Raw genomic sequence first — 25,867 nt, forward strand, 5'->3', positions numbered from 1 at the left:
AAATATTTCAAGCTGAATGAAAATAAAAGCATGACGTCAAAATTTGTGGGATGTAGCTAAAGCAGTGCTTAGAGAAATGTTTACAGGCTTACATATTAATGCTGTAGATAAGGTTTAAAATCAATGATTGGGCTTCCCTGGCGGCGCAGTGGTTGAGAGTCCGCCTGCCGATGCAGGGGACGGGGGTTCGTGCCCCGGTCTGGGAAGATCCCACATGCCGCAGAGCGGCTGGGCCTGTGAGCCATGGCTGCTGAGCCTGTGCATCCGGGGCCTGTGCTCCGTAATGGGAGAGGCCACAGCAGTGAGAGGCCCGCGCAAAAAAAAAAAAAAAAAAAAAAAAAAAAATCAATGATTTAATTGTCCATCTTAAGAATCTTAAAACCAAAGTAAGTAGAAGGAAGGATATACCAGACAAAAGGGTAGAAGTCAAATGCTACAGAAAACATAAAAGATCAATGAAACCAAAAGTTGATGCTTTGAGAAAAGTAACAAGCCTCTAGTCTGACCAAGTAAGAAAGAAAACAACCTATATCGGGAATACAAAAGGGTACCTCACTATAGATCCTGCAGAAATAAGTCGTCCAGCCTGCCCCCCTAAGCCTGGCCACCCTTCTCCCTGGATCACACGGTTCCCACATGCTCTGCTTTACATGCTCCTGCAAAAACCTGCTAACACTGTTTCTGCACTTTCACATTTGGTTTTCTGCCTCGGCTGGACCTGTTAGTCCTCAGAGGCGTAACACCTCAGAGAAGATAATAAGGAAATATGAGCTATGTAATGCCAATACTCCACAATGTAGATGATGTGGACAAATTCCTCAAAAGACACAGTTGTTGTCTAGATGGGCATGAGAAGAAATGGAAAACTTAAGTGACTTTATGTCTATTTAAGAAATTGAATCAGAAACTAAAAGCTTTCCTGGAAGAAAACTTTAAGCTCACTGGCTTTGCTGGTGAATTTATCAACCATTTAAGGGAGAAATAGCAATGTAACACAACATCCAGAAAATGGAGGAGGGAACACTTTGCAACTCATTGTATAAGGTCAATATGACCTTATATATAAGGTCATATTGGTCATATTGTATATGACTCTACAACCAGACCAGGACATTACAAGAAAAGGAGATACAGATCAATTTCCCTCATGAATATAGAAAATACTTAAAATATTAGAAGTTGAATCCAGTGATGTGTTAGAAGGGAAGTGCATTATGACCAGGAAACTGGCAGGATGTTCCCAGGTCCATGGCTGGAGGGTACCACCTTGAGAGGGTTTTCTTGTGGGGGGGAAGAAATGGCATTGTAAGTGTGAGGGGAGGGGCCAGCGGAGGGGAGCTACTCACGCCCGGCCCTGTTCTCAGGAGGCTGGTGGGGCATCTGCCCTGGGGCCTTCCTCAGAGGCCGCTGTCCACGTTCCCGCCGACCTGTCAGCTCTGTCTCGGGATGCAACCCTTCTCCGCAAATCCCACCCGAGATTGGGTGGGCGACGTTACGCTAAGCTGTGAGTCTGGGGAAGGCAGGGCTGCGTTCTGCATGGAGGTTCCTCCCCCTTCCCCTGCCCTCGAGGCATCGAGGCGTCCGCTGAAGGGGAGAGAAGACCCTGCTCCTGTTCTGGGCTGTGTCCTCAGGCAGAGCAGCAGGCGACCCACCTGCTGCCTTTGGAGCCAGGAAACGGCACTGAGTTTATGCCCCTCCCCGGTAGTTAGTGGGAGTGGAGGGGGGTCACGGAGGTCACCCTGACCAAGGACTGCAATCTGGCAGGACTCTGCATGTGGTTGGTCCAGACGGCCCTGGGCCCTGGCCAGGGGTCCTCGGGTCCAGTAATGGTCAGTGTCCCTGACACTCAGTGCTGGTGGCCTGTGTGGGGACACTGACGTGCTGCCTGGACCCTCTGGACTAGGGGAGTGTGGTCGGCAGGTGGCCTCCAGCTGCCAGCCCCCTCGAACCCGCTGGGGCTGCGTGGGCTGTGGGGGCCATCGAGGGGCTCCCGGCCCGCCTTCCTTGCGTCCACGGTCTCCTCTCCCTCAGGGGTGCGGCCCAGAGTTCTTGCTGTTCCTGAGACATGCCAGAACCTTCCTGTCTGGGCCTCGGCCTGTGCTGTTCCCTGCGCTGGGGTGCCCGTCCCGCGAGGTCGCAGGCGCCCCCTCCCCTCTGCTCCTTCGTGGCCGCGGGGCACCGCTGCTTTAAGGGCGACATCACAAGGCTGCGGAAGGCCAGGGGCGTGGAACTCCGGGCTCTTCTCTTGGTGTTTCTGGAGCGCCCCTGGGCTCTGGATTTCCACCTCCGTGGGACCACGGGCCCGCATGTGAGCACTGAGGACGCGGCCATGGCTGAGGGCAGCGAGCTGGTGAACAGGCTCATGATCGAGAACGCAGACCTCAGGAAGCAGGTGCGCCTCATGAAGGAGAACCAGATGCTGAAGCGGCTGCTCAGTGAGAGCTGCCAGGAGAGCTGTGGGCGCGGGGGCTGCGACCTGCTCATCCCCAAGGCGTCTGCCTACCCTGAGGCCTGCTTGCCTTGCAGTGCAGGTGAACCCGGGCCTGTGTCCTCAGGCGGGTCCGCACCTGGGAGGAGGGCGGACAGGTTACACGCTTGGGCTGGTGGGGCTCTGTGTCCGTGGTGGCCGCCGAGGTGCTGTCACAGAGGCTACAAACAGCACGTCCAGGTCCACCAAGGTCAGCCCGGGGGTGCTGGCGGGGCCGGGCCATGTGCGCCTCTCCTTTCCTGGGAGCCGGGCCCGCCGGGCATGCTCAGCCCTCGTCCGGGGCAGCTTCGCCCGCCGCGCTGGCCGTCAGTCAAGGCCCGTCGCCTGGACCCCACGACAGGAGTGGGAAGGGCGCCCAGGAGGGGGGAGCTGCAGCATCACCAGCAGGAAGTGAGTGAGGAACCGTAAAACAGCGCGCCCTGTGGGAGCCGCTGCAGAGGCCGTGACACTTGCTGTGAAAGTCAGTTGGCTGTGCTTTAAGCATTTTCATATGTGGAGCATGATTTAGGGCGTGGTTGGAGCCCTGACCTTGGTCTGAGTGGTTGGGATGTGGACAGTGGGCCCCTGACCAGGCAACCTCCTTGTCCCTGGAGGTGGTGATCACTCACTGCCCAGTAGGGCGGGCAGAGTCCACACCCCAGCCCTCGCCTGGGGGTGCCCGCGCCCGTGGACCTGCCATCTCTTGGGATGAGCCGTTTTTAACGACAGGGTGTGAGATGGTTTCCTTTCCTTTTGGAAGCAGTTGAAGCTGCTTCCAAAGCTGCTGCCAGTTCCGCAGCAGGATGCCCGGCTGCTCCGGGGCCCTCCGTTGTGTGGTCACCTCCTGGAGTCCACCGAATGCCTGCTGCCACCCTGAGCAAGCAGGCCCACGTGGAAGGTGGCACCATCACCCATCAGCCCCCTGCACGCAGCTTGTGGGCGCAGGGCCCCGTGAGCGAGCGTGTCCCCAGGGTGCGAGGGTCCCTCACGGCATCTCCACACCTTCAGCCTCAGGGGGGCCTCGAGGAAGGAGCTCAGACAAGCAGGGGGTCCTCGTGGGGGATGGAGGGTAAAGGAGGGGGCCCTGCCGGAGCTCAGGACACACACTTGTCCCCGGGCGCTTGCTGAGGAGGGGCTGGCCTCACGGTGCTGTGTCCCGCGTGTGACGCCTGCAGAGCGCCCGTGCCGCCTTCGCAGCCCACGAGGGCCGCCTAGTGCACGGAGGCTCATGGGGCACTTGTCCCAAGGCCTCGCCTGCACTGTGACAACTGTCAAGAGTCACCTGCCTTGTGCCACTCTGTCACCCTTCATCCCAAGAATGGGCCTACCCTCAGGGCTCAGAGCCATCCACGTGGTCAGCGGGCACAGGCTCTCTGGGCCCCCCCTCACTGGGCTGGAAGGGTGGGCTGCGGGCGAGGTGCAGGCCCTCACTCAGGCTGGGCTGTTCCCCATCAGAGTCCAAGTCGGGCCAGAGTCTCCGGGACCATGGCCAGCACCCCGCCTGTGGGCAAGCCCAGATCCTGCCGGACAGCAGTCTTAGGAGGAGCCCCAGCCCCTGGCCAGCCCGCGGCCACCAGGCCTTCCACAGAGAGGCCTTGGAGCCCCAGCTGCAGGGCGTGGGCCAAGGTCGGCATGGGCCCCAGCCATCCTCAGGGTCACCTCCATGCCCAGGGTTCAGCCTTCGGCAGAGGGTGCAGAGTTGGCCTTGGGGCTGGACTTGGAGAGCCAGCGGGTGTTCCTGCGAGCAGCTCAAGGTGCAGACGGGAGAACTGCACACAGCAGCGGCTCACTGTCTGCATTCGAAACAGGACGTGCTCTGAAGACCCGTTTTTCCCATTTACCAGAGTCGCTCAGGGAACGTAACTGCCCCCAGGCTGAGCCTGAGCTCCTGACCCCACCCCCAGAGGGGGCCGCTGCCAGCGTCTACTCGGCGTCTCTCTGACATTGTCAGTGGCTGTGTGTGTCTAGGGATCCTTTTAGTTACGTAAATGGGGCTGAGCCGTTCTACACTTTGATTTCCCCAACCGTCCATCTTGCTGTCATTGCCCGTCGGCCCTCTCCTGGAGGGCACACTCTTCCCTGTGGGTTCACCACAAGCCCTTCAGCCTGGACCCCACGACAGGAGCTCCTTTCCAGCTCCCTGTGACCACGGATGGCCCCACGTGTGCATCTGCGGCCTGCCGAGGGGTAGCTGTCGGGAAACCCTTAGGTCAAAGGCCACGTGCAGTTGAAACGTTGAAGAGGACACTGGGGCCCTCTCCAAAAGGCTGCGGCCTCTACACCCTGCAGCTTCCCCGTACACGGCCTCACCTGTGGGAGCTGAGCCAGGCCACACCGGGGTCTCCTGGGGCCGCTTCGAGCAGATGGTACACATGATCCAAGGGACAGAGGTGGGGCGGCCTCGACCGCCCCGGCGCCTCCCTCCTGGGCCTGATTCCTTCAGACCATCCTGGTCCCCGAGCCCCTCGAGTCATGGAGCCTCCGCTGTTGCCTGGACTCCTTGCTGTCCTGGGTGCAGTGTCAGGTGATTTAAGCAGTTTCTGAGTATCTCTCTGCCTCTTTCCCTTTAACACCGTGATGTGGCTGTTTCTGTATTGTTATAAATATATTTCAAATGGCTGTGTAATATTCCAAAAATCAGATGAACCACAATTTAGTGAACTCTTCTTATGTTTGAAATGACAGTTCTTTTTTCTTACGCCGAGGTAAATACCACAGCAAAATACTTTATATTTAGGGTTATTTCCTTAGGGTATGTTTTCCTAAAAGTAGAATCACTGGCTCAGAAGGCAGGGGTAATTTTTTTCACATTTCTTCTGCGTACATTTACCCAGAGGATGATTTCATCTACTGCACTTTTATTAAGCTCTTTTGGCTCTGTTTCTTCAAGTCTCTTCAGCCAGGTCTCACACATAAATCTTTCACGTTAATTAGTTTATCCCTGGAGCACTTTATGTTACTCGTTGTAATCATGGATGGGATTTCTTTTTCCACTGTATTTTCGTTATCAGTGTTGCTGTGTTTTGGAAAGCTGTTGATTTGTAGATATTTATCCTATGTCCAGCCTGTTCATAAGCTGTTTTATTCTGCTAAGTTTTTCAGTTCATTCTCCTATGTTTTCTAAGTCTGTAGTTGCTCTGTTTACAAACGATCATTTTAAACGAGGTTGGCAGCTCATACACTTGTTTCTGTCTTTGTCTTTGTTCCTCAGAACTCCCAGGACCTTTGGCCTTGGCAGCCTCCCCGCTATCCTCCTGGTGGGTGGTGGGCAGTGAATGGCCCTGTCTGCCCAGGGATCGGGGGGTGTGCAGTCTGGGTGCTGGGGAAGAGTCTTTCTAGTCCTTTTTTTTTTTGCGGTACGTGGGCCTCTCACTGTTGTGGCCTCTTCCGTTGCGGAGCACAGGCTCCGCACGTGCAGGCTCAGCGGCCATGGCTCACAGGCCCAGCCACTCCGCGGCATGTGGGATCTTCCCGGACCGGGGCACGAACCCGCGTCCCCTGCATCGGCAGGCAGACTCTCAACCACTGCGCCACCAGGGAAGCCCGTAGTCCTTATTTTTAAAGAACAAAAAAATAAGAATTGAGAAACGGCTTATTTTGTTAAATTTTTATGACCTCGTTTCGGCATCGGCGGAAGTGCCCTCAGCTGCTTCTCACAGCTCGTCTGCGGGGTCTTGTTATGCTGCTTCGTTGAGAGACCCCGTGGGTCCTGGGTCTGAGCTGTGTCTGTTGTGGCATCTGTTTGGCTGGGGCTTTGCTTAGGATCTCTGGACTCTGTTCCTACATGAATCTGGGCTACAGTTTCCTTTCTGTGGGCTGTCTTTGCAGGGATTTGATATCAGAGTTGTGACAATTTATAACCTTAATAATCAAGCATCTTTTAATTTTTTCAGTGTTCCAACCTCGTTTATATGATGTAGGGATTGTGAATTGTTTGGGAACTTGAAAGAACTCACTCACCAACCAATCACCCAGGCCTGCAGCCCTTTGCAGCATAACTATTCTGTAACTTCTAGGTTTTCCTTTTTTGCTTATTGGTCCATTTAGGTTTTCTACTTCTGAGTCATTTAAAATAATTTCCCAGATGATCTCTCCTTTTATTAAAATTTTCAATTAATATTCAATTATATATAATATCGATACTTTTATAATTTAAACATTATCTTCCTAGTCATTCTTATGTCACTTTTCTCATTTCCAATTCTATTCCTGTGTGTTTTCTGTTTCTCTGAAGTAGCTTTCCACAGCTTCGCTGTCTCATTGGGCTTCGCACAGAGCCGTTTCGAGTTTATTTCTGCTGCCATTTTTATTATTTTCTAACTTTTTCTTTCTTCAAGAGTTCATTCCCACATGAACGTTTAATTTTTTGGTGATGTTTTAGAAGTAATTACAGGATTTAAGTTACTAATTTCACTCTAAATACAGTTTTTGTTTTATAAAGTATTTTTTTAAATTCATCTTTTGACTGCGTTGGGTCTTTGTTGCTGCAATGCAGGCTTTCTCTAGTTGTGGTGAGCGGAAGCTACTCTTTGTTGTGGTGCATGGGCTGCTCATTGCATGGCTTCTCTTGTTGTAGAGCATGGAATCTAGGCGCGTGGGCTTCAGTAGTTGCAGCACATGGGCTCAGTAGTTGTGGCTCGCAGGCTCTAGAGCGCAGCCTCAGTAGTTGTGGTGAACGGGATTCCTTGCTCCGCAGCATGTGGAATCTTCCCGGACCAGGGCTTGAACCCATGTCCCCTGCATTGGCAGGCGGATTCTTAACTGCTGCGCCACCAGGGAGGTCCCTCTAAATACGGGACTTAAAAAAAAAATTATTTAATTTATTTTTTTAAGCAGCAGGTTCTTATTAGTTATCCATTTTATACATATTAGTGTATATATGTCAATCCCAATCTCCCAATTCATCACACCACCACCCCCACCCACCACTTTCTCCTCTTGCTGTGCATACGTTTGTTCTCTACATCTGTGTCTCTATTTCTGCCCTGCAAACCGGTTCATCTGCACCATTTTTCTAGGCTCCACATGTATGTGTTAATATATGATATTTGTTTTTCTCTTTCTGACTTACATCACTCTGTATGAGAGTCTCTAGATCCATCCACGTCTCTACAAATGACCCAATTTCATTCCTGTTTATGGCTGAGTAATATTCCATTGTATATATGTACCACATCTTCTTTATCCATTCTTCTGTCGATGGGCATTTAGGATGCTTCCTGGCTATTGTAAATAGTGCTGCAATGAACATTGGGGTGCATGGGTCTTTTTGAATTATGGTTTTCTCTGGATATATGACCAGTAGTGGGATTGCTGGGTCATACGGTAATTCTATTTTTAGTTTTTTAAGACACCTCCATACTGTTCTCCATAGTGGCTGTATCAATTTTCATTCCCACCAACAGTGCAAGAGGGTTCCCTTTTCTCCACACCCTCTCCAGCATTTGTTTTTTGTAGATTTTCTGATGATGCCCATTCTAACTGGTGTGAGGTGATACCTCATTGTAGTTTTGATTTGCATTTCCCTAATGATTAGTGATGTTGAGCAGCTTTTCATGTGCTTCTTGGCCATCTGTATGTCTTCTTTGGAGAAATGTCTATTTAGGTCTTCTGCCCATTTTTGGATTGGGTTGTTTGGTTTTTTTAGTATAGAGCTGCATGAGCTGTTTATATATTTTGGAGATTAATCCTTTGCCCATTGATTCGTTTGCAAATATTTTCTCCCATTCTGAGGGTTGTCTTTTCGTCCTGTTTGTAGTTTCCTTTGCTTTGCAAAAGCTCTTAAGTTTCATTAGGTCCCATTTGTTTATTTTTGGTTTCATTTCCATTACTCTAGGAGGTGGATCAAAAAAGATCTTGCTGTGATTTATGTCAAAGAATGTTCTTCCTATGTTTTCCTCTAAGAGTTTTATAGTGTCCAGTCTTACATTTAGGTCTCTAATCCATTTTGAGTTTATTTTTGTGTATGGTGTTAAGGAGTGTTCTAATTTCATTCTTTTACATGTAGCTGTCCAGTTTTCCCAGTACCACTTATTGAAGAGACTGTCTTTTCTCCATTGTATATCCTTGCCTCCTTCATCATAGATTAGTTGACCATAGGTACGTGGATTTATCTCTGGGCTTTCTATCCTGTTCCATTCATCTATATTTCTGTTTTTGTGCAAGTACCATATTGTCTTGATTACTGTAGCTTTGTAGTATAGTCTGAAGTCAGGGAGTCTGATTCCTCCCGCTCAGTATTTTTTCCCTCAAGATTGCTTTGGCTATTCAGGGTCTTTTTTGTCTCCCTACAAATTTTAAGACTTTTTGTTCTAGTTCTGTAAAAATGCCATTGGTAATTTGATAGGGATTGCATTGAATCTGTAGATTGCTTTGGGTAATATAGTCATTTTCACAATATTGATTCTTCCAATCCAAGAACATGGTATATCTCTCCATCTGTTGGTATCATCTTTAATTTCTTTCATCAGTGTCTTATAGTTTTCTGCATACAGGTCTTTTTTCTCCCTAGGCAGGTTTATTCCTAGGTATTTTATTCTTTTTGTTGCAATGGTAAATGGGAGTGTTTCCTTGATTTCTCTTTCAGATTTTTCATCATTAGTGTATAGGAATGCAAGAGATTTCTGTGAATTAATTTTGTATCCTGCAACTCTACCAAATTCACTGATTAGCTCTAGTAGTTTTCTGGTGGCATCTTTAGGATTCTCTATGTATAGTATCATGTCATCTGCAAACAGTGACAGTTTTACTTCTTCTTTTCCAATATGTATTCCTTTTATTTCTTTTTCTTCTCTGATTGCCGTGGCTAGGACTTCCAAAACTATGTTGAATAATAGTGGTGAGAGTGGACATCCTTGTCTTGTTCCTGATCTTAGAGGAAATGCTTTCAGTTTTTCACCATTGAGAATGATGTTTGCTGTGGGTTTGTCATATATGGCCTTTAATATGTTGAGGTAGGTTTCCTCTATGCCCATTTTCTGGAGAGTTTTTATCATAAATGGGTGTTGAATTTTGTCAAAAGCTTTTTCTGCATCTATTGAGATGATCATATGGTTTTTATTCTTCAATTTGTTAATACAGTGTATCACATTGATTGATTTGCATATGTTGAAGAATCCTTGCATCCCTGGGATAAATCCCACTTGATCATGGTGTATGGTCCTTTCACTGCATTGTTGGATTCTTTTTGCTAGTATTTTGTTGAGGATTTTTGCATCTATATTCATCAGTGATATTGGTCTGTAGCTTTCTTTTTTTGTAATATCTTTGTCTGGTTTTGTTATCAGGATGATGGTGGCCTCCCCGAATGAGTTTGGGAGTGTTCCTTCCTCTACAATTTTTTGGAAGAGTTTGAGAAGGATGGGTGTTAGCTCTTCTCTAAATGTTTGATAGAATTCACCTGTGAAGCCATCTGGTTCTGTACTGTTGTTTGTTGGAAGATTTTTAATCAGAGTTTCAATTTCATCACTTGTGATTGGTCTGTTCATATTTTCTATTTCTTCCTTGTTCAGTCTTGGATTGTTATACTTTTCTAAGAATTTGTCCATTTCTTCCAGGTTGTCCATTTTATTGGCATAGAGTTGTTTGTAGTAGTCTCTTAGGATGCTTTATATTTCTTTGGAGTCTGTCGTAACTTTTCCTTTTTCCTTTCTAATTTTATTGATTTGAGTCCTCTCCCTCTTTTTCTTGATGAGTCTGGCTAAGGTTTTATCAATTTTGTTTATCTTCTTAAAGAACCAGCTTTTAGTTTTATTGATCTTTGCTCTGATCTTTATGATTTCTTTCCTTCTACTAACTTTGGGTTTTGTTTGTTCTTCTTTCTCTAGTTCATTTAGGTGTAAGGTTAGTTTGTTTATTTGAGATTTTTCTTGTTTCTTGAGGTAGGCTTGTATTGCTATAAAATTCCCTCTTAGAAAGTCTTTTGCTGCATCCCGTAGGTTTTGGATCATCGTGTTTTCATTGTAATTTGTCTCTAGGTATTTTTTGATTTCCTCTTTGATTTCTTCATGATCTCTTGGTTATTTAGTAATGTATTGTATAGCCTCCATGTGTTTGTGTTTTTTTTACATATTTTCCCCTGTAATTGATTTCTAATCTCATAACGTTGTGGTCAGAAATTTTGCTTGATATGATTTCAGTTTTCTTAAATTTACTGAGGCTTGATTTATGACCCAAGATATGATCTACCCTGGAGAATGTTCTGTGCACACTTGAGAAGAAAGTGTAATCTTCTGTTTTTGGCTGGAATGTACTATAAATATCAATTAAATCTATCTGGTCTATTGTGTCATTTAAAGCTTGTGTTTCCTTATTAATTTTCTGCCTGGATGGTCTGTCCATTGGTGTAAGTGAGGTTTTAAAGCCCCCATTATTATTGGGTCATTGTTGATTTCCTCTTTTATAGCTGTTAGCAGTTGCCTTATGTACTGAGGTGCTCCTATGTTGGGTGCATATATATTTATAATTGTTATATCTTCTTCTTGGATTGATCCCTTGACCATTATGTAGTGGCCTTCCTTGTCTCTTGTAATATTCTTTATTTTAAAGTCTATTTTATCTGATATGAGTATTGCTACTCCAGCTTTCTTTTGATTTCCATTTGCATGGAATATCTTTTTCCATCCCCTCACTTTCAGTTTGCATGTGTCCCTAGGTCTGAAGTGCGTCTCTTATAGACAGCATATAGATGGGTCTTGTTTTTGTATCCGTTCAGCAAGCCTGTGTCTTTTGGTTGGAGCATTTAATGCATTCACGTTTAAGGTAATTATCGATATGTATATTCCTACTACCATTTTCTTAATTGTTTTGGGTTTGTTTTTGTAGGTCCTTTTCTTCTCTTGTGTTTCCCACTTAGAGAAGTTCCTTTAGCATTTGTTGTAGAGCTGGTTTGGTGGTGCTGAATTCTCTTAGCTTTTGCTTGTCTGTAAAGCTTCTGATTTCTCCATCGAATCTAAATGAGATCCTTGCCGGGTAGAGTAATCTTGGTTGTAGGTTCTTCCCTTCCCTCACTTTAAGTATATCATGCCACTCCCTTCTGGCTTGTAGAGTTTCTTCTGAGAAATCAGCTGTTAACCTTATGGGAATTCCCTTGTATGTTATTTGTCGTTTTTCCCTTGTTGCTTTCAATAATTTTTCTTTGTCTTTAATTTTTGTCAGTTTGATTATTACGTGTCTTGGCATGTTTCTCCTTGGGTTTATCCTGCCTGGGACTCTCTGTGCTTCCTGGACTTGGGTGGCTATTTCCTTTCCCATGTTAGGGAAGTTTTCAACTATAATCTCTTCAAATATTTTCTCAAGTCCATTCTCTCTCTTTTCTCCTTCTGGGACCCCTATAATGTGAATGTTGGTGCATTTTAATGTTGTCCCAGAGGTCTCTTAGGCTGTCTTCATTTGTTTTCATTCTTTTTTCTTTATTATGTTCCGCGGCAGTGAATTCCACCATTCTGTCTTCCAGATCACTTCTCCCATCTTCCTCGGTTTTGCTGCTAGTCATCCTTCTAGTGTATTTGTCATTTCAGTTATTGTATTGTTCATCTCTGTTTGTTTGTTCTTTAATTCTTCTAGGTCTTTGCTAAACATTTCTTGCATCTTCTCGACCTTTGCCTCCATTCTTTTTCCGAGGTCCTGGATCATCTTCACTATCATTATTCTGAATTCTTTCTCTGGAAGGTTTCCTGTCTCCACTTCATTTAATTGTTTTTCTGGGGTTTTATCTTGTTCCTTCATCTGGTACATAGCCCTCTGACTTTTCGTCTTGTCTATCTTTCTCTGAGTGTGGTTTTTGTTCCACAGGCTGCAGGATTGTAGTTCTTCTTGCTTCTGCTGTCTGCTCTCTCCTGAGGAGAATTTAGATGATTACTTTTATCCACCAGTTCATTTTCAGACTTGCTCAGTTTGTAATGCTCTTAAAACATCCAGGTTCAGATGTAGAGTCAGCAGCATCAGAAACTCAGATGATAGATCTTGACTGATGTAGACGAAGATGAATCAATAGTCAATCTAATGATACCAAGGGACCGCTGCTTATCAAAAACCCAGTCTTCAAACTGAGAGCAGAGTTCTTCCCGTTACATGTTAAATCCTCTCTGAAATCCTGCTAGTGTTGGAGGGTCTCCTGCAGAGGCGCGGGTGGCTGTGTCTCACTGTGAGGACAAGGACAGTGGCAGCAGAAGTTCTGGAAAGTACTCTCGTTGGCATGAGCCCTCCCAGAGTCCGCCTAAATACAGTTGTGTTTTTTTTTTAAACAAATCCTACAGCTTGGCTTGGGTTGTTATTCTTTTAAAATTTATTTATTTATTTGTTTATGGCTGTGTTGGGTCTTCGTTTCTGTGTGAGGGCTTTCTCTAGTTGTGGCAAGCGGGGGCCACTCTTCATCGTGGTGTGCGGGCCTCTCACTATCGCGGCCTCTCTTGTTGCAGAGCACAGGCTCCAGATGCGCAGGCTCAGCAGTTGTGGCTCACTGGCCTAGTTGCTCCGTGGCATGTGGGATCCTCCCAGACCAGGGCTCGAACCCATGTCCCCTGCATTAGCAGGCAGATTCTCAACCACTGCGCCACCAGGGAGGTCCCTAAATATAGTTTTAAATGTACTGATGTCGTAGTATATATAGTGTTCTGATTTTCAGTACTTTTCAATAATCATTTTCTTCCTATTTTTATTTCCTCCTTGATCTGATCATTACTTAAGAGAATGCTTTTAATTCTGAGGAGATGGAGTTTTCTATTGACTCTCATTTTTCATTTACAGTTTTATTGTAATGTGACCTGAAAATTTGGACTTCACTGAGGATTAAATAAAATTTTTTTTTAACGTTTAACACAAATTTATTAAGGCTTAGGAATAACAAAAGGGAATTTCAATTCACTAAATAGAAACTAAATGAAAAGTGCAAACCCACCTGGCCACACAACAACCCCTCATAGATGTGGCTCTTCCCCAAGTCCATGAGGTGAGTTTTTCCAGCCCCTGCCCACTGCTGGAACAGCCCATCTCCCCTCGGAATGTTTGCGTCCTGAGCACAGGGCTCCAGGCTCCTCTGGGGCTGAGCCAGAGGAAGAATCCAGCTCTGGGGACCCTTGATGCCTCAGCCTTGGTAAGTCCCTGAGGCGTGTCCCGTTGGCAGTTTGTGGGCTGTGTGTTTGGCAGGGGATGCACATCGAGGGACACTGATCACGGCTTTGCTTTTACAAGGAAATCTGGAAACAGCCCCACATGCCTCAGTGGGATGATGGTTAAAAAAATCTGTGTCTGTGTGCAAGTGTGTGTGCACGTGTGCCGGGGAATGGTTCAATGAACCAGTGAGCTACCAAATGACTCAGTCAGTGTGGATAAATCTCAACAAAAGATAAGTTTCAGAATAAAACATGTGTCAGATGATACCATTTATGTAAAATTTAAGAAGCACATAACAGTCACTGTCATAGTGTGTGGATGCACAGGTTGGAGGAGGCATCAGAGGCACCACGCTCACTGTGCCCATGAACCTGAGGCTGCTGGTGTCCTTGGGCGCCGGCGCCCATAGCTGTCTCGCCCACGTGTCCGTCACCTCCTCCAAAGCGTAAAGGGGAGCAGGTGTCAGAGCCGGGGCAGGGTGTGTGCGTGTTCTTAAAGTGGTCTCTACACTGCTCGGGATGTTTCGGGAACCTCAGCCTGATGTCTCCTTCCTCTCCTCCCTGCCCTAGTTCCAGATTTTGGAAGGTTCAACGGTGGCCCTGATGCACCCTCCCAGCTGCAGGCGTCCTCCCTGGAGGATCTGCTGTGCTCACACGCTCCCCTCTCCAGCGAGGACGATGCCTCCCCGGGCTGTGCGACCTCCTCCCAGGTGCCCTTCAAGCATTTCCTCAGCTCCCCAGAGCTGTCTGCGCCCCGTGGCTCTGACCGGAAGCTGTCCCCGCTCCTGAGTTCCTTGCAGGACCCGCTGGCGGACAAGAGCCTGCTGGAGCCCAGGGAGGTGGGCCGGCCCAAGAAGGTGTGCTTCTTGGAGAGCAGCCTGCCCTCCGGGGACAGGACCAGGAAGAGCGTCTACCTTAACGGTACAGCGGGCCAGGGGTGGGTGCAGGGTGGGAGGCGCTGCTGGGGAGAGTGGTCCGGGCTCTGTGCTGCTGCATTTATCTGTGTCAGTATTGATTCTAATACACAGTGTCTCAATGACTGTAGCTTTATAATAAGACTGTAAATCAGATGGTATAAGTTCTTCAACTTTGTTCTTTTTGTCCAAGTTGTTCTGCCTATTCTAGGTTCTGTATGAATGTTAGAATCAACTTGCCCATTTCTACAAGAAAACCTTGCTGGCATCTACATTGAAAATTGGTTGTTCACAGTCTTCTGTTGGAAGAAGATTCTATCTAGGACTTTACAGTTAGAGAGGAGAAGTCACTGCCTGGCTTCAAAGCTTCAAAGGACAGGCTGACTCTCTTGTTAGGGGCTAATGCAGCTGGTGACTTGAAGTTGAAGCCAGTGCTCATGTATCCTCTGAAAATCCTAAGGCCCTTAAGAATTATGCATTTATCATCTGAAAATCCTAAGAGCACTCTGCCTGCGCTCTATAAATGGAAAACAAAGCCGGGATAACAGCACATCTGTTTGCAAAATGGTTTACTGAATATTTTAAGTCCCCTACTGAGACCTACTGCTCAGAAAAAAAGATTCCTTTCAAAATATTACTGCCCATCAACAATGCACCTGGTCACCCTGGAGCTCTGATGGAGATGCACAATGAGATAAAGGTTGTTTTCATGTCTGCTAACACAACATCCATCCTGTAGCCCATGGATCAAGGAGTCATTTTGACTTTCAGGTCTTCTTATTGAAGAAATACATTCCGTAAGGTTACAGCCACCACAGACAGTGATTCCTCTGATGGATCGGGGCAAAGTCAATTGAAACCTTCTGGAAAGGATTCATCATTCTAGATACCCTTAAGAACATTCATGATTCACGGGAAGAGGTCAACATATCAACATTAACAGGAGTTTGGAAGAAGTTGGTACCAACCCTCATGGATGACTTTGAGAGGTTCAAGACCTCAGTGTGGGGCTTCCCTGGTGGTGCAGTGGTTAAGAATCCGCCTGCCAATGCAGGGGATACGGTTTCGAGCCCTGGTCCTGGAAGATCCCACATCCTGTGGAGCAACTAAGCCCGTGTGCCACAACTACTGAGCCCGCACACCACAACTACTGAAGCCCGCATGCCTAGAGCCCGTGCTCCGCAATAAAAGAAGCCACCTCAATGAGAAGCCCTCGCACCGCAACAAAGAGTAGCCCCTGCTTACCGCAACTAGAGAAAGCCTGGGCGCAGCAACGAAGACCCAATGCAGCCAAAAACAAAACAAAACCAAACCCTAATATTCGATTATTTTTTTTAAAAAAGACCTTAGTGGGGGAAATAACTGCAGATGTGGTGGAAACTGCAGGAGAACTAGAATCAGAAGTGGAGCCTGAGATGTGACTGACTTGCTGCAATCTCAGGATAAAGCCTTCATAGATGAGGAGCTGCTTTTTATGGATGATCTAAGAAAGTGGATTCTTGAAATGGAATCTACTCCTGGTGAAGATGCTGTAAAGATTGTTGAAATGACAACAAAGGATTTAGAACATTACATAAACTTAGTCAATAAAGTACCAGCAGGGTTTGAGAGGATTAACTTTAATTTTGAAAGAAGTTCTATTGTGGGTGAAATGCTATGAAACAGCAATGCATGCTACAGAGGAATTATTCTTGAAATGAGGTACAGTCAATGTGGCAGACTTCATTGTTACCTTTTTAAAGAAATTGCCACACCAACCCCAGCCTTCAGCAACCACCACCCTGATCAGTCAGCAGCCATCAGCACTGAGGCAGGGGCCCTCCCCAGCAAAAAGGTTGTGACTCACTGAAGGCTCAAATGATGGTTAGCATTTTTTAGCAATAAAATATTTTAAAATTAAGGTATGTACATTGGGGTTTTTTTGGACGTAATGTTATTGCACACTATAGACTACAGTATAGTGTAAAACTAATTTTATGTGCACTGAAAAACCAAAAAAGTTCATGTGACTTGCTTTAGTGTGATATTTTGCTTTATTGTGGTGGTCTGGAACTGAATCAGCAATATATCCAAGGTATGCCTGTATATCTCTCCATTTATTTAGTTCTTTAAAAATATCACTCAAGGCACCGTCCTCGTTAGTATAGTGGTGAGTATCCCCGCCTGTCATGCCGGAGACCGGGGTTCGATTCCCTGACGGGGACGCAACACGCCCTCGGGACTTCCCTGGTGGAGCAGTGGTTAAGAATCCGCCTGCCAATGCGGGGGACTCGGGTTCGAGCCCTGGTCTGGGAAGATCCCACATACCGCAAAGCACCTAAGCCCATGCACCACAACTACTGAGCCTGTACTTTAGAGCCCGTGAGCCACAACTGCTGAGCCCGTGAGCCACAACTACTGAAGCCCGCGCACCTAGAGTCCGTGCTCCGCAACAAGAGAAGCCACTGCAATAAGAAGCCCGCGCACCACAACGAAAACCCAACGCCTCCAATAAATAGATAAATAAATAAGTTAAAAAAATATTGCTCAGCAATATTTTATAGTTTTCTGTGTACAGATCTTGCACATTTGTGTTGAATTTATCCCTTAGTATTTTATGTTTTTGATGCTGAAAAATAAATAGTATTGTTTTTATCAGTATGAATTTCTGATTGTTTCTAGCATACAGTAACACAATTGGTTTTGTATATTGACCCCATGATGGTTAATTTTATTTGTCAACTTGACTGGGCCATTAGGTGCCCAGATATTTGGTCAAACATTATTCTGGGTATTTCTGTGAGGATGTTTTTGGATGAGTTTAATATTTAAATCAATAGGCTGAGTAAAGTAGATTGACTTCCTTAATGTGGGTGGGCCTCATCCAATCACTTGAAGGCCTGAATAGGACAAAAAGACTGACTCTCTCCTAAGTAAGAGGGAATTCCTCCTGCCTGACTGCCTTTGGATTGCAACTGAAATCTCAGCTCTCATGCCTCCAGTCCTTTGAACTGGAGCCACACCATTGATTCTCTTGTTTCTCAGACCTTGAGCTCAGACTGAGACTATATCATCAGCTCTTCTGAGCCTCCAGCTTGCTGACTCACCCTCACAGATCTTGGGACTTGTCAGTTTTCATAATCACACACACACACACACACCACATATGGTTCTGTTTCTGTTTCTCTAGAGAACCCTGACAAATAGAACCTTGTATCTTGCAACTTAACTGAACTCACATATTTGTTCTAGTAGTTTTTTTTTAGATTCTTTAGGCTAGATATCATGTCATTTGTGAATAAAGACAAAGTTATTTTTTCATTTCTAATCTGTATGCCTTTAATTTCTTTTTCTTGTCTTATTGCATTGGCTGGAACAGTGTTGAATAGAAATGGTGACAGTGGGCATTCTTGTCTTTTTTGGATGTAGGGGGAAAGCATTCCGTCTGTCACCATTAAGTATGATGTTAGCTAAGTTTTGTAGATGCCCTCCCTCAGGTTGAGGAAGTTCCCTTTAATTCCTTGTTTGCTCAGAGTTATCCTGGATGTATTTTGGAATTTGTCGAATGCTTTTTCTGCACCTATTGAGATGAGCATTTGGTTTTCATTTGTAGTTTGTTAATATGGTAAATAACATTGATTGATTTTTGAATTATAAACCAACCTTGCATTACTGAGATAAACCTCACTTGGTCATGATGTATTATACTTTTTTGTATTGTTTGATTCAATTTACTAAATTTTTGTTAAGAATTTTTGCAGTCTGTGAGGGATATTGGTCTATAGTTTTCTTATAATGTCATTTTTTGACTTTGATATTGGGTTAATGTCAGCCTCAGTGAATGAGGAAGAAAGTGTTCCATTCTCTTTAATTATCTAGATGAGTTTGTGTAGAATTGGCATTATGTATTCCTTAGGTGTCTGGTAAAATTCATCACTGAAACCATCTGAGCATTGAATTTTCTTTGTAGGAACATTCTCTCCCCACCCCAACAAATTCAATTTCCTTAGTTGATATAAGGCTGTTCAAATTTTTTTTTATTTCTTCTTGAGTGAGATTTGGTAGTTCACTCACAAAAAAAGATACAAAAGTGAGCTTTTGTATCTTTTAAGGAATTGGTTCATTTCATCCGAGTTGTTAAATTTATTGGCATAAAGTTGTTGTTAATATTACATTATCATCCTTTTAATGTCTGTAAAATCTGTGGTGATGCCATCTCTCATTTCTGATAGTGGTAATTTTTGTCTTCTTTTTTTCTGTAATAAGTCTGGATAGAGGTTTATCAATCTTACTGACATTTTTTCTTTGAGGAATAGGTTTTTGGCTGGATCTTGGAAGGCCCAAGTTGGCTAGACATGATTTCTAGATCCTCTCAGGTGTAGCTCGTTTCTTCTGCCTAATTTATACTTTAGGGAAGCAGGGAGAAGGACTGATTTCTCATGAGATAAATGTATTAATACAGAAGGGGGAGTTTGCAGCCTGCTCCTCCATGGGCCCCATTTTCCCTAACATGTTTCTGTGCAGTGTATCTGGTTCTCAGCTTTAATTCCTGGGTACCTTGTACAGCACTGCTAAGTGATTAAGGAAGGAGAACACTGAAAACTATAAAACATGGTTGAAAGAAATTAAGACCTAAATAAATGGAAAAAATCTTGCAGTCATGGCTTAAAAGACTTAGTGTTATCAAGATGGCAAAACTCCCCAAATTGATCCACAAATCTCAATGCAAATCCTTATCAAAATCCCACCTGGCTCCTTTGCAGAAATTGACATGCTGATCCTAAAATTTGTATGGAAATGCATGGGACTCAGAATAGGCAAAGCAATCTTGAAAAAGGAGAATAAAATCGGAGGACACACATTTCCCAATTTCAAAAGTTACTATAAAGTTACAGTAATCAACAGCATGGTACTGGTATAAGAACAGGCATACAAGTCGATGAAATAGAATAAGTCCAGAGATAAACCCATGCATTTACAGGTTTGATCTTTGACAAGGGTTCCAAGACAATTCAGTGGGGAGAGAAGAGTCTTTTCAACAAACGGTGCTGGGAAAGTGGATATCCAGGTGCAAAATAATGAAGTTGGACTTCACACAATGTAGAAAATTAACTAAAAATAGATCACAGACTTAAAAGACCTAACACCATAAAACTCTTAAAAGAAAACATAGACATAACTCTTATGACCTTGGATTTGGCAATAGAGTCATAGCTGTGACACCAAAGGTATGAGCAACAAAAGGAAAAACAGATATATCAGACTTTATCAAAGGTAAACACTTTGGTATTTCAAAGGAACATTTCAAAAAAGTGAAAAGTCAACTCACGGAATGGGAGAAAATATGTGTAAATCATGTATCCGATAAGGGAACAGTATCCAGGATATATAAGAACACTTACAACTCCTCAGTAAAAGACAAACAGTCCAATTAGAAATGGGCAAAGAATTTAAATAGACATTTCCCCAAAGAAGGCAGACAAATGGCCAATAAGCACGTGAAAAGATGTTCAGTATCCTCAGCCATCAGTGAAATGCAAATGAAAACTGCAGTGAGACACCACTTCACATCCACCAGGATGGTTATGATAAAAAAGACGGACGGGGCTTCCCTGGTGGTGCAGTGGTTGAGAGTCCGCCTGCCGATGCAGGGGACGCGGGTTCGTGTCCCGGTCCGGGAAGATCCCACATGCCACGGAACGGCTGGGTCCGTGAGCCATGGCCACTGAGCCTGCGCGTCTGGAGCCTGTGCTCCGCAACGGGAGAGGCTACAACAGTGAGAGGCCCGCGTACCGCAAAAAAAAAAAAAAAAAAAGACGGACAATAAGCAGTGTTGGAGAGGGAGTGGGGGAATTGGAACCTACACACCTTGCCGCTGTGGAAAATAGTCTGGCAGTTCCTCAAAAAGTTAGACATAGAGTTACCTCGTGTCCCAGCAATTCCATTCCTAGGTATATCACCGAAAGACCTGAAAACATTTGTCCACGCAAAAATGTTTATATGAGCGTTCATAGCAGCATTATTCATATTAGCCAACAAGTGGAAGCAACCCAGATGCCTGTCAATGGAGGAATGGGTAAACAGAATGTGCTGTATCCATACAACGGAATGTTATTCAGCCATAAATAGGACTGAAGTCCTGACACACGTTACAACATGGATGTGCCATGAAAACATGCTGGGTGAATGAAGCCAGTCACGAAAGACCACATATTATGGGATTCCACTGATATGAAATGTCCAGAGTAGATAAATCCATAGGGTCAGAAGGTGGGTGTGTGGCTGCAGGGTGAACCGTGAGTGAGTGCTAGTTGGGTACAGGGTTTTGTAGACTGTGGTGATGGCTGTACGACTTGGTGAATATACTAAAAGCCACTGGATTGCATATTTGAAAAGAGTGAATTTTATAATGTGAATTACACCTCAATAAAAAGAGTTAAAAGTCATTGGGACGCAGCGAGCCCCTCAACCTCAGTTCCTTTGTGTGTAAGTGGAGCCTGAGGCCCCTCGAAGGCTCATCGTGAGGATAAGTCAAACCACGGAAGGACCAGAGACGCTCCTGGAGGAGGGAACGGAAGCAGCCCGGCTCAGCTGGGTTGGTTGCTCGGGGCCTCAAGGGCCCCTCTGAGGGTGTCCGAGCCCCTGTTACCAGGAACCTCCCCGTCACCCCCGGTTTAACCCTGAGTCCAGAGCCTGTCCTGCCGCTCCGGCCGCAGCCGCCAGATTACTTTCTCGACACCCTCTGTGGCTCCCTGTCTCCACAGGCTCAGCCCAGCATTTCTCCTGGGCCCTCGGACACCTGGCTCTCTGCCTCCCCCAACCCTGTGACCTTGTGACCCCAGGGCCCTCAGAGGGCTCTGGGTCTTGTGGCTCAGGGGAGGCCCTCTGCCCCGGGCACCCACACCCCCTTGGCCCCCATGCTGGCCCTCCCATCTGCCCGGCCCACATCCCCTGAGACCCGGAGTGCTCTGAGTTCGGCCTTGTCCTCCCCATTCAGCACCTGCACAGGCGCGGCCGAGGGAGCGGAAGGACGGATGTCCCCCCAGCCTCTCCTGGTGTCCACAGAGGAGGAGGCTGCCGATCCCTGGCCTTGATAAGCCCATGCTGACTGGCAATCACGTTCCTGTGGAGAGTGACCGGGCGGGGTTCTGGGATGGGGGGCTGTGTGGACAGTCACAGGATGGGGCCGAGGGAAGCAGAACGAGGTCACGGGCAGGGCTGGTCCTGGAGCCCAGCGCTCACGCCCACACAGACAGCCCGCAGGGGCAGTTCAGCAACTCCCCGGGCCACTGAGCCCTGCCGGCATGGCTGGGGAGTCAGGCCGAGCTCTCTGTGTGCTGGGGGTCCTGAGCCTTCAGTGGGCACAGGTGTTTGTGGGTAACAGGACCGGGGGGCTGGCTCTCCACGCGGAGCACCTATCCCGTTTGTGCACTGCCCGCCCGGTGGACGGACCTGGCAGGGCTGCACCATCCGACACCCTTGGAAGGGGTTTGGAACACGGGCGGGTTTGAAGGTTGCAGGGCTTTTAGGAAAAGCTTTAGAAATGGGCATGTTACTAAATGTCTCCCGTGGGGAAGAAAGGGCAGAGCGTGGAAGGCACCGGATGCTGTGCCGAGAGCCCGCGCCCCCCAGCCGGGCGTGTCCTGGTCGGTGAGGGCGCCCCGGGCATCGTGAGGCAGGCCCTTTCTCACCCAGCCGTCTCTCAAGGTCAGGTGCACCCGGTGATAACAGTGGGCAGTGTGACCTTCAAAGAGCACAGTGGTTTTGAAGGGTATTGATCGTATCACGGTTGTCAGGTGGAAGACTTGCTGACATCGGAGACTGCTGTGGGGAGGGGAGATTTGGGAGCAGATTTTGGAGGGGAGGGCAGTTGATGTGCCGGGGTGACGGTGGGCAATAATTAAAATTAGAATCTGCCAGCGCAGCAGTCCTATTCACAACAAAGGAAAGTCTTATTACCGAACAAGCACTAGCCCAGCATGCGAGGCACGCGGGCTGCCGAGACAGAGCTACCCAGACTGGATCCACACGTGTTACTTACATGTCCTTCAGTTAACCAGACCCACCCTCAGGTGGGGGACACGCCTAGCCCGTCCCGAGTTCACCTGGTCTCCGGGCTGGGGCCTCTGAGGGGTCAACTTAGACTGGGTGCTAAGCAGACTCGGGGACAAGAAAATAATGCTGGGCTGTGAAACAGGCTTTTAGAGTGTTTACGCCCACTTTGTTGGGGAGTGGGGGAGGGATGGAGAAAGGACTTGGGATCAGGGTGCTCAGGGAACATGCCAAGAACGGGGAGGAAAGGAAAGCTCTCTTTCCCCTTTGGCAACAGAAAATTCAAAGTTTCCTTTTAAATTTGTGTTGGCCTCACAGTGGAGGGCAGGTGTCAGTGGGGAGGAGGGTGCCCCCTCAGGTCACAACCAGGGCCTTGCGGAAGGCTCTGCCGGGCTCCCGAGGCTTCACCGCAAACGCACAGTGTCTGCGTTCGGGTCGGTCCTCTCCCTGAAATGGACCCTGGAGCACAGGCAGGAGGAAGGTGGGTGGCCCCTGACCCTCCGAGTCCTGGCCAGCCTGTCTCACTGGCCCCCCCGCCCCCCTCCCCCTTGCAGAGATCCAGAGCTTTGCCGGCACCGAGAAGGACGGGCGCATCGTTGGGGAGATCGCCTTCCAGCTGGACTGGTGCATCCTGGCCTATGTCTTCCCAGGGGTGACCCGGCTCTATGGCTTCACTGTGTCCAACATCCCTGAGAAGATCAAGCAGGTGCGCCTCCCTGCCTGGGGGCCCTCCCTGCCCTAGAACACCCCCTGCCCCGGGGTCCCCTTGCTGCCCCATCACACGTGGTGCCCACGCAGCTGCAGCCCTGGGCGAGCCTGAGTGGTGTCTGAGGCAGATGTGCCGGGGACACGATGAGCTGGTCCCATCTCAGGAGTGGCTCCAGGCCGGGGAGTACTTTGACGCTTAGCCCCAGCTGGCAAGACACCTTCTGCGAGCCTGGGGTGCCGCTCCCTGCTCTCCCTGACACTGTGCTGGAGGGCAACTGGGGGACGGCTCCCCTGGTGGGGGCCTGGCTGTGGGCCTCAGTGTCACCACCTACACAGCTGCGCTAGGGGAATCTAGCCCCTGCCCTGCCCCCGGCCCTGGGCCTGGGCCTCACCTCCCGCCCCACTCCACGGCCCCGCCTGCGGGTTCCCGGCTCTGCCCGCCCGACCGCGCCTGTGCCCACAGACGTCCATCAAGTCCCTGGACGGCTCAGTGGACGAGAAGAAGCGGCTGGAGCTGACGCACCGCTACCTGACGCTGACGGCGTGCCTGGAGAGGCTGGGCTACAAGCGCGCTGTGCACCCCGTGTTCAGCGAGTTCCTCATCAACACCTACGGCATCCTGAAGCAGCGGCCCGACCTGCGCGCCAACCCGCTGCACAGCAGCCCGGCCGCCCTGCGCAAGTTGGTCATCGACGTCGTGCCCCCCAAGTTCCTGGGCGACTCGCTGCTTCTGCTCAACTGCCTGTGCGAGCTCTCCAAGGAGGACGGCCGCCCGCTCTTCGCCTGGTGAAGCCTCCGACCCGCGCCTCCCTGCAATAAACGCGTGTTGTAACCCGGGCGCCGCGCTCCTCGTCCGCTCTCCGGAGGGCGCGCTGAGGGCGCCAGGGCCCGGTACGCCTACGCCCGCGCTGTCCCGACACGCTGGCCGGCGCCCGGCTGCCCGCCCCACCGCCCACACCTGCACAGCGGGTCGCACTCTATTAAAAGTCGTCTGTTTGCTGTTCCTCCTTTACCGCTGCTCTTTGAGGGCAGAGGCCCCGCTGTGTTTGGAACGAGGCCACCAACCCTGAGGACCCGCCAGCACACACGGCGCCTGGTCCCCTCCCCTGGGGTCGCAGTGCCTCCTCTTGGAAGGGCAGCGGTCCGTCCCCCTGCGGGTTTCCCCGAAGGCGGAGCCTGGGGCAAGGATTCCGCAGCAGGCAGGGCAGCTGCAGAATCTGCAGGGTGGAGTGAAAACACAGGCCCCTTTTTCAAAAGTCAGGAATTGCAAGACAGCGACTGCAGCGCTTTAAACCACGTGCCCGCGTGCAGCTGTGTGGGTGCGCCCTGCCGGCGAGGCTGGCGCAGGACGGGCAGTTTACTTGGGAGATGATTCAAGGAAGCAGGAGCCCCCAGGGGAAGGGGAGCCAGTGTGCAAAGGGCGTCGATTTTCTGCCTGGTTCTGGGATCGAGAGCCCTGGTCCCTTTGGTTGGAAGGTGGTAGTAGAAACCAGCAACCGCTGCTGGTGAGATGGCTTTTTCCTGTAAGTGGTGGAGCTTTCTAGGGTCCCCTATTCAGGAGCTATTTTTAGCACCTGCCAAAAATTTTAATGTCTCAAAACTGCCCCCAAGAACTGGTCCCACTCCCCTGAGATAGAAAAAAAATAGAAAAGAAAAGAAAAGAAAAAAAACTGGTCCCAGCATCACACTGGGTCCTGTCCCTGCATCTTGCGTTCCCAGCCGTAGGTAGCCAAGCCCTGGCCCAGAACCGTCTCTGTAGGACACACAGCCCCACTCCTGCCAGAGCCCTCTGGCCCCCAACTCTCCTGAAGCCTGGAGAGGGCAGGTGGCCCCCTGAGGCTCTGCAGTCAGGACACCTTCCTGGTTCCTTCTCTGCTGTAGGTATGAGGATGAAGGTGCTAGGGCGCCCTGTCCCTTGGTTGTCACAGCCTTGTGTGTCCCAGATGCACTGGCCCCTGTCGCAGTCAGCTCAGGTGCTGTAACAAATACCACCGACAGGGCGGCTTAAACAATAGAAATTTATCATCTCACAGTTCTGGAGGCTGAAATCTGCGATCCAGGTGCAACAGGGCTGGTTCCTCCTGGGGCCTCTCCCCGGGCACGTGGACAGCCGTCTCCTCCCTGTGTCCTCACATGGTCATCACTCTCTGTGGGTGTCTGTGTCCTAATCTCATAAGGATGCCACTCCTATGGGATCAGGCCCACTCTAGTGACCTCATTTTAACCTCATTATCTCTGCAAAGACCCTGTCTCCAGGCACAGTCATGCTGGGATTAGGCCTTCGACATATAAATTTGGGGGCGGGGGTCACAATTCAGCCCTTAACAGACCTCATCCCTCCCAGCTGCCAGACGCTACCCTTGCTGAGACCCCCCACCACCTGGGGGCCCTCTGCAGGACGCAGGGCCGTCTGGTGGGCACTTTGGGCCCCCTCCCCTGGGCCTGCGGGCTCTTTCGGGTGGGACCTGGCGTCGGGGCCTGAGTTTGGAGAGCTGCCCTGGTTAAGCCCTCGCAAAGGACCAGGTGCTGCCGGGGTGCCCACGTCCCCTCCTGGGACCCGGGGGGCAGGACGGCCATCACCCACGTTCACCCACAGTCGGCCCAGGGAACCACAGCTGGACAGGACGGGCCTGCCC

At 48.5% G+C, this 25,867-nt stretch overlaps 1 protein-coding gene and 1 non-coding gene across 3 annotated transcripts; both read left to right on the plus strand.

The window, feature by feature from the left end:
• The first annotated feature begins 307 nt into the window (after positions 1-307).
• Positions 308-24,235, plus strand: SPATC1L (spermatogenesis and centriole associated 1 like). Of its 2 annotated transcripts, XM_027128708.1 has the most exons (4): positions 308-2,531; positions 14,149-14,499; positions 23,078-23,229; positions 23,695-24,235. In XM_027128708.1, exons 1-4 carry the CDS (start codon positions 2,066-2,068, stop codon positions 24,019-24,021), a joined length of 1,296 nt encoding a protein of 431 aa, XP_026984509.1. In that variant the 5' UTR covers positions 308-2,065; the 3' UTR covers positions 24,022-24,235. The 2 variants fall into 2 exon arrangements, 1 of the variants encoding a protein (XP_026984509.1); XR_003437623.1 differs by lacking the exons at positions 308-2,531; positions 23,078-23,229; positions 23,695-24,235 and adding an exon at positions 14,686-15,158 and having other exon boundaries at positions 14,384-14,499.
• On the plus strand, positions 16,625-16,696 carry TRNAD-GUC (transfer RNA aspartic acid (anticodon GUC)). Its single transcript has one exon. It is a non-coding gene; the product is annotated as a tRNA-Asp (tRNA).
• Positions 24,236-25,867: the final 1,632 nt, after the last annotated feature.

This window comes from Aethalodelphis obliquidens, unplaced genomic scaffold (genome assembly GCF_003676395.1).
Source record: "Aethalodelphis obliquidens isolate GAN/ISIS:26980383/991018 unplaced genomic scaffold, ASM367639v1 scaffold1, whole genome shotgun sequence".
NCBI lineage: Eukaryota > Metazoa > Chordata > Mammalia > Artiodactyla > Delphinidae > Aethalodelphis > Aethalodelphis obliquidens.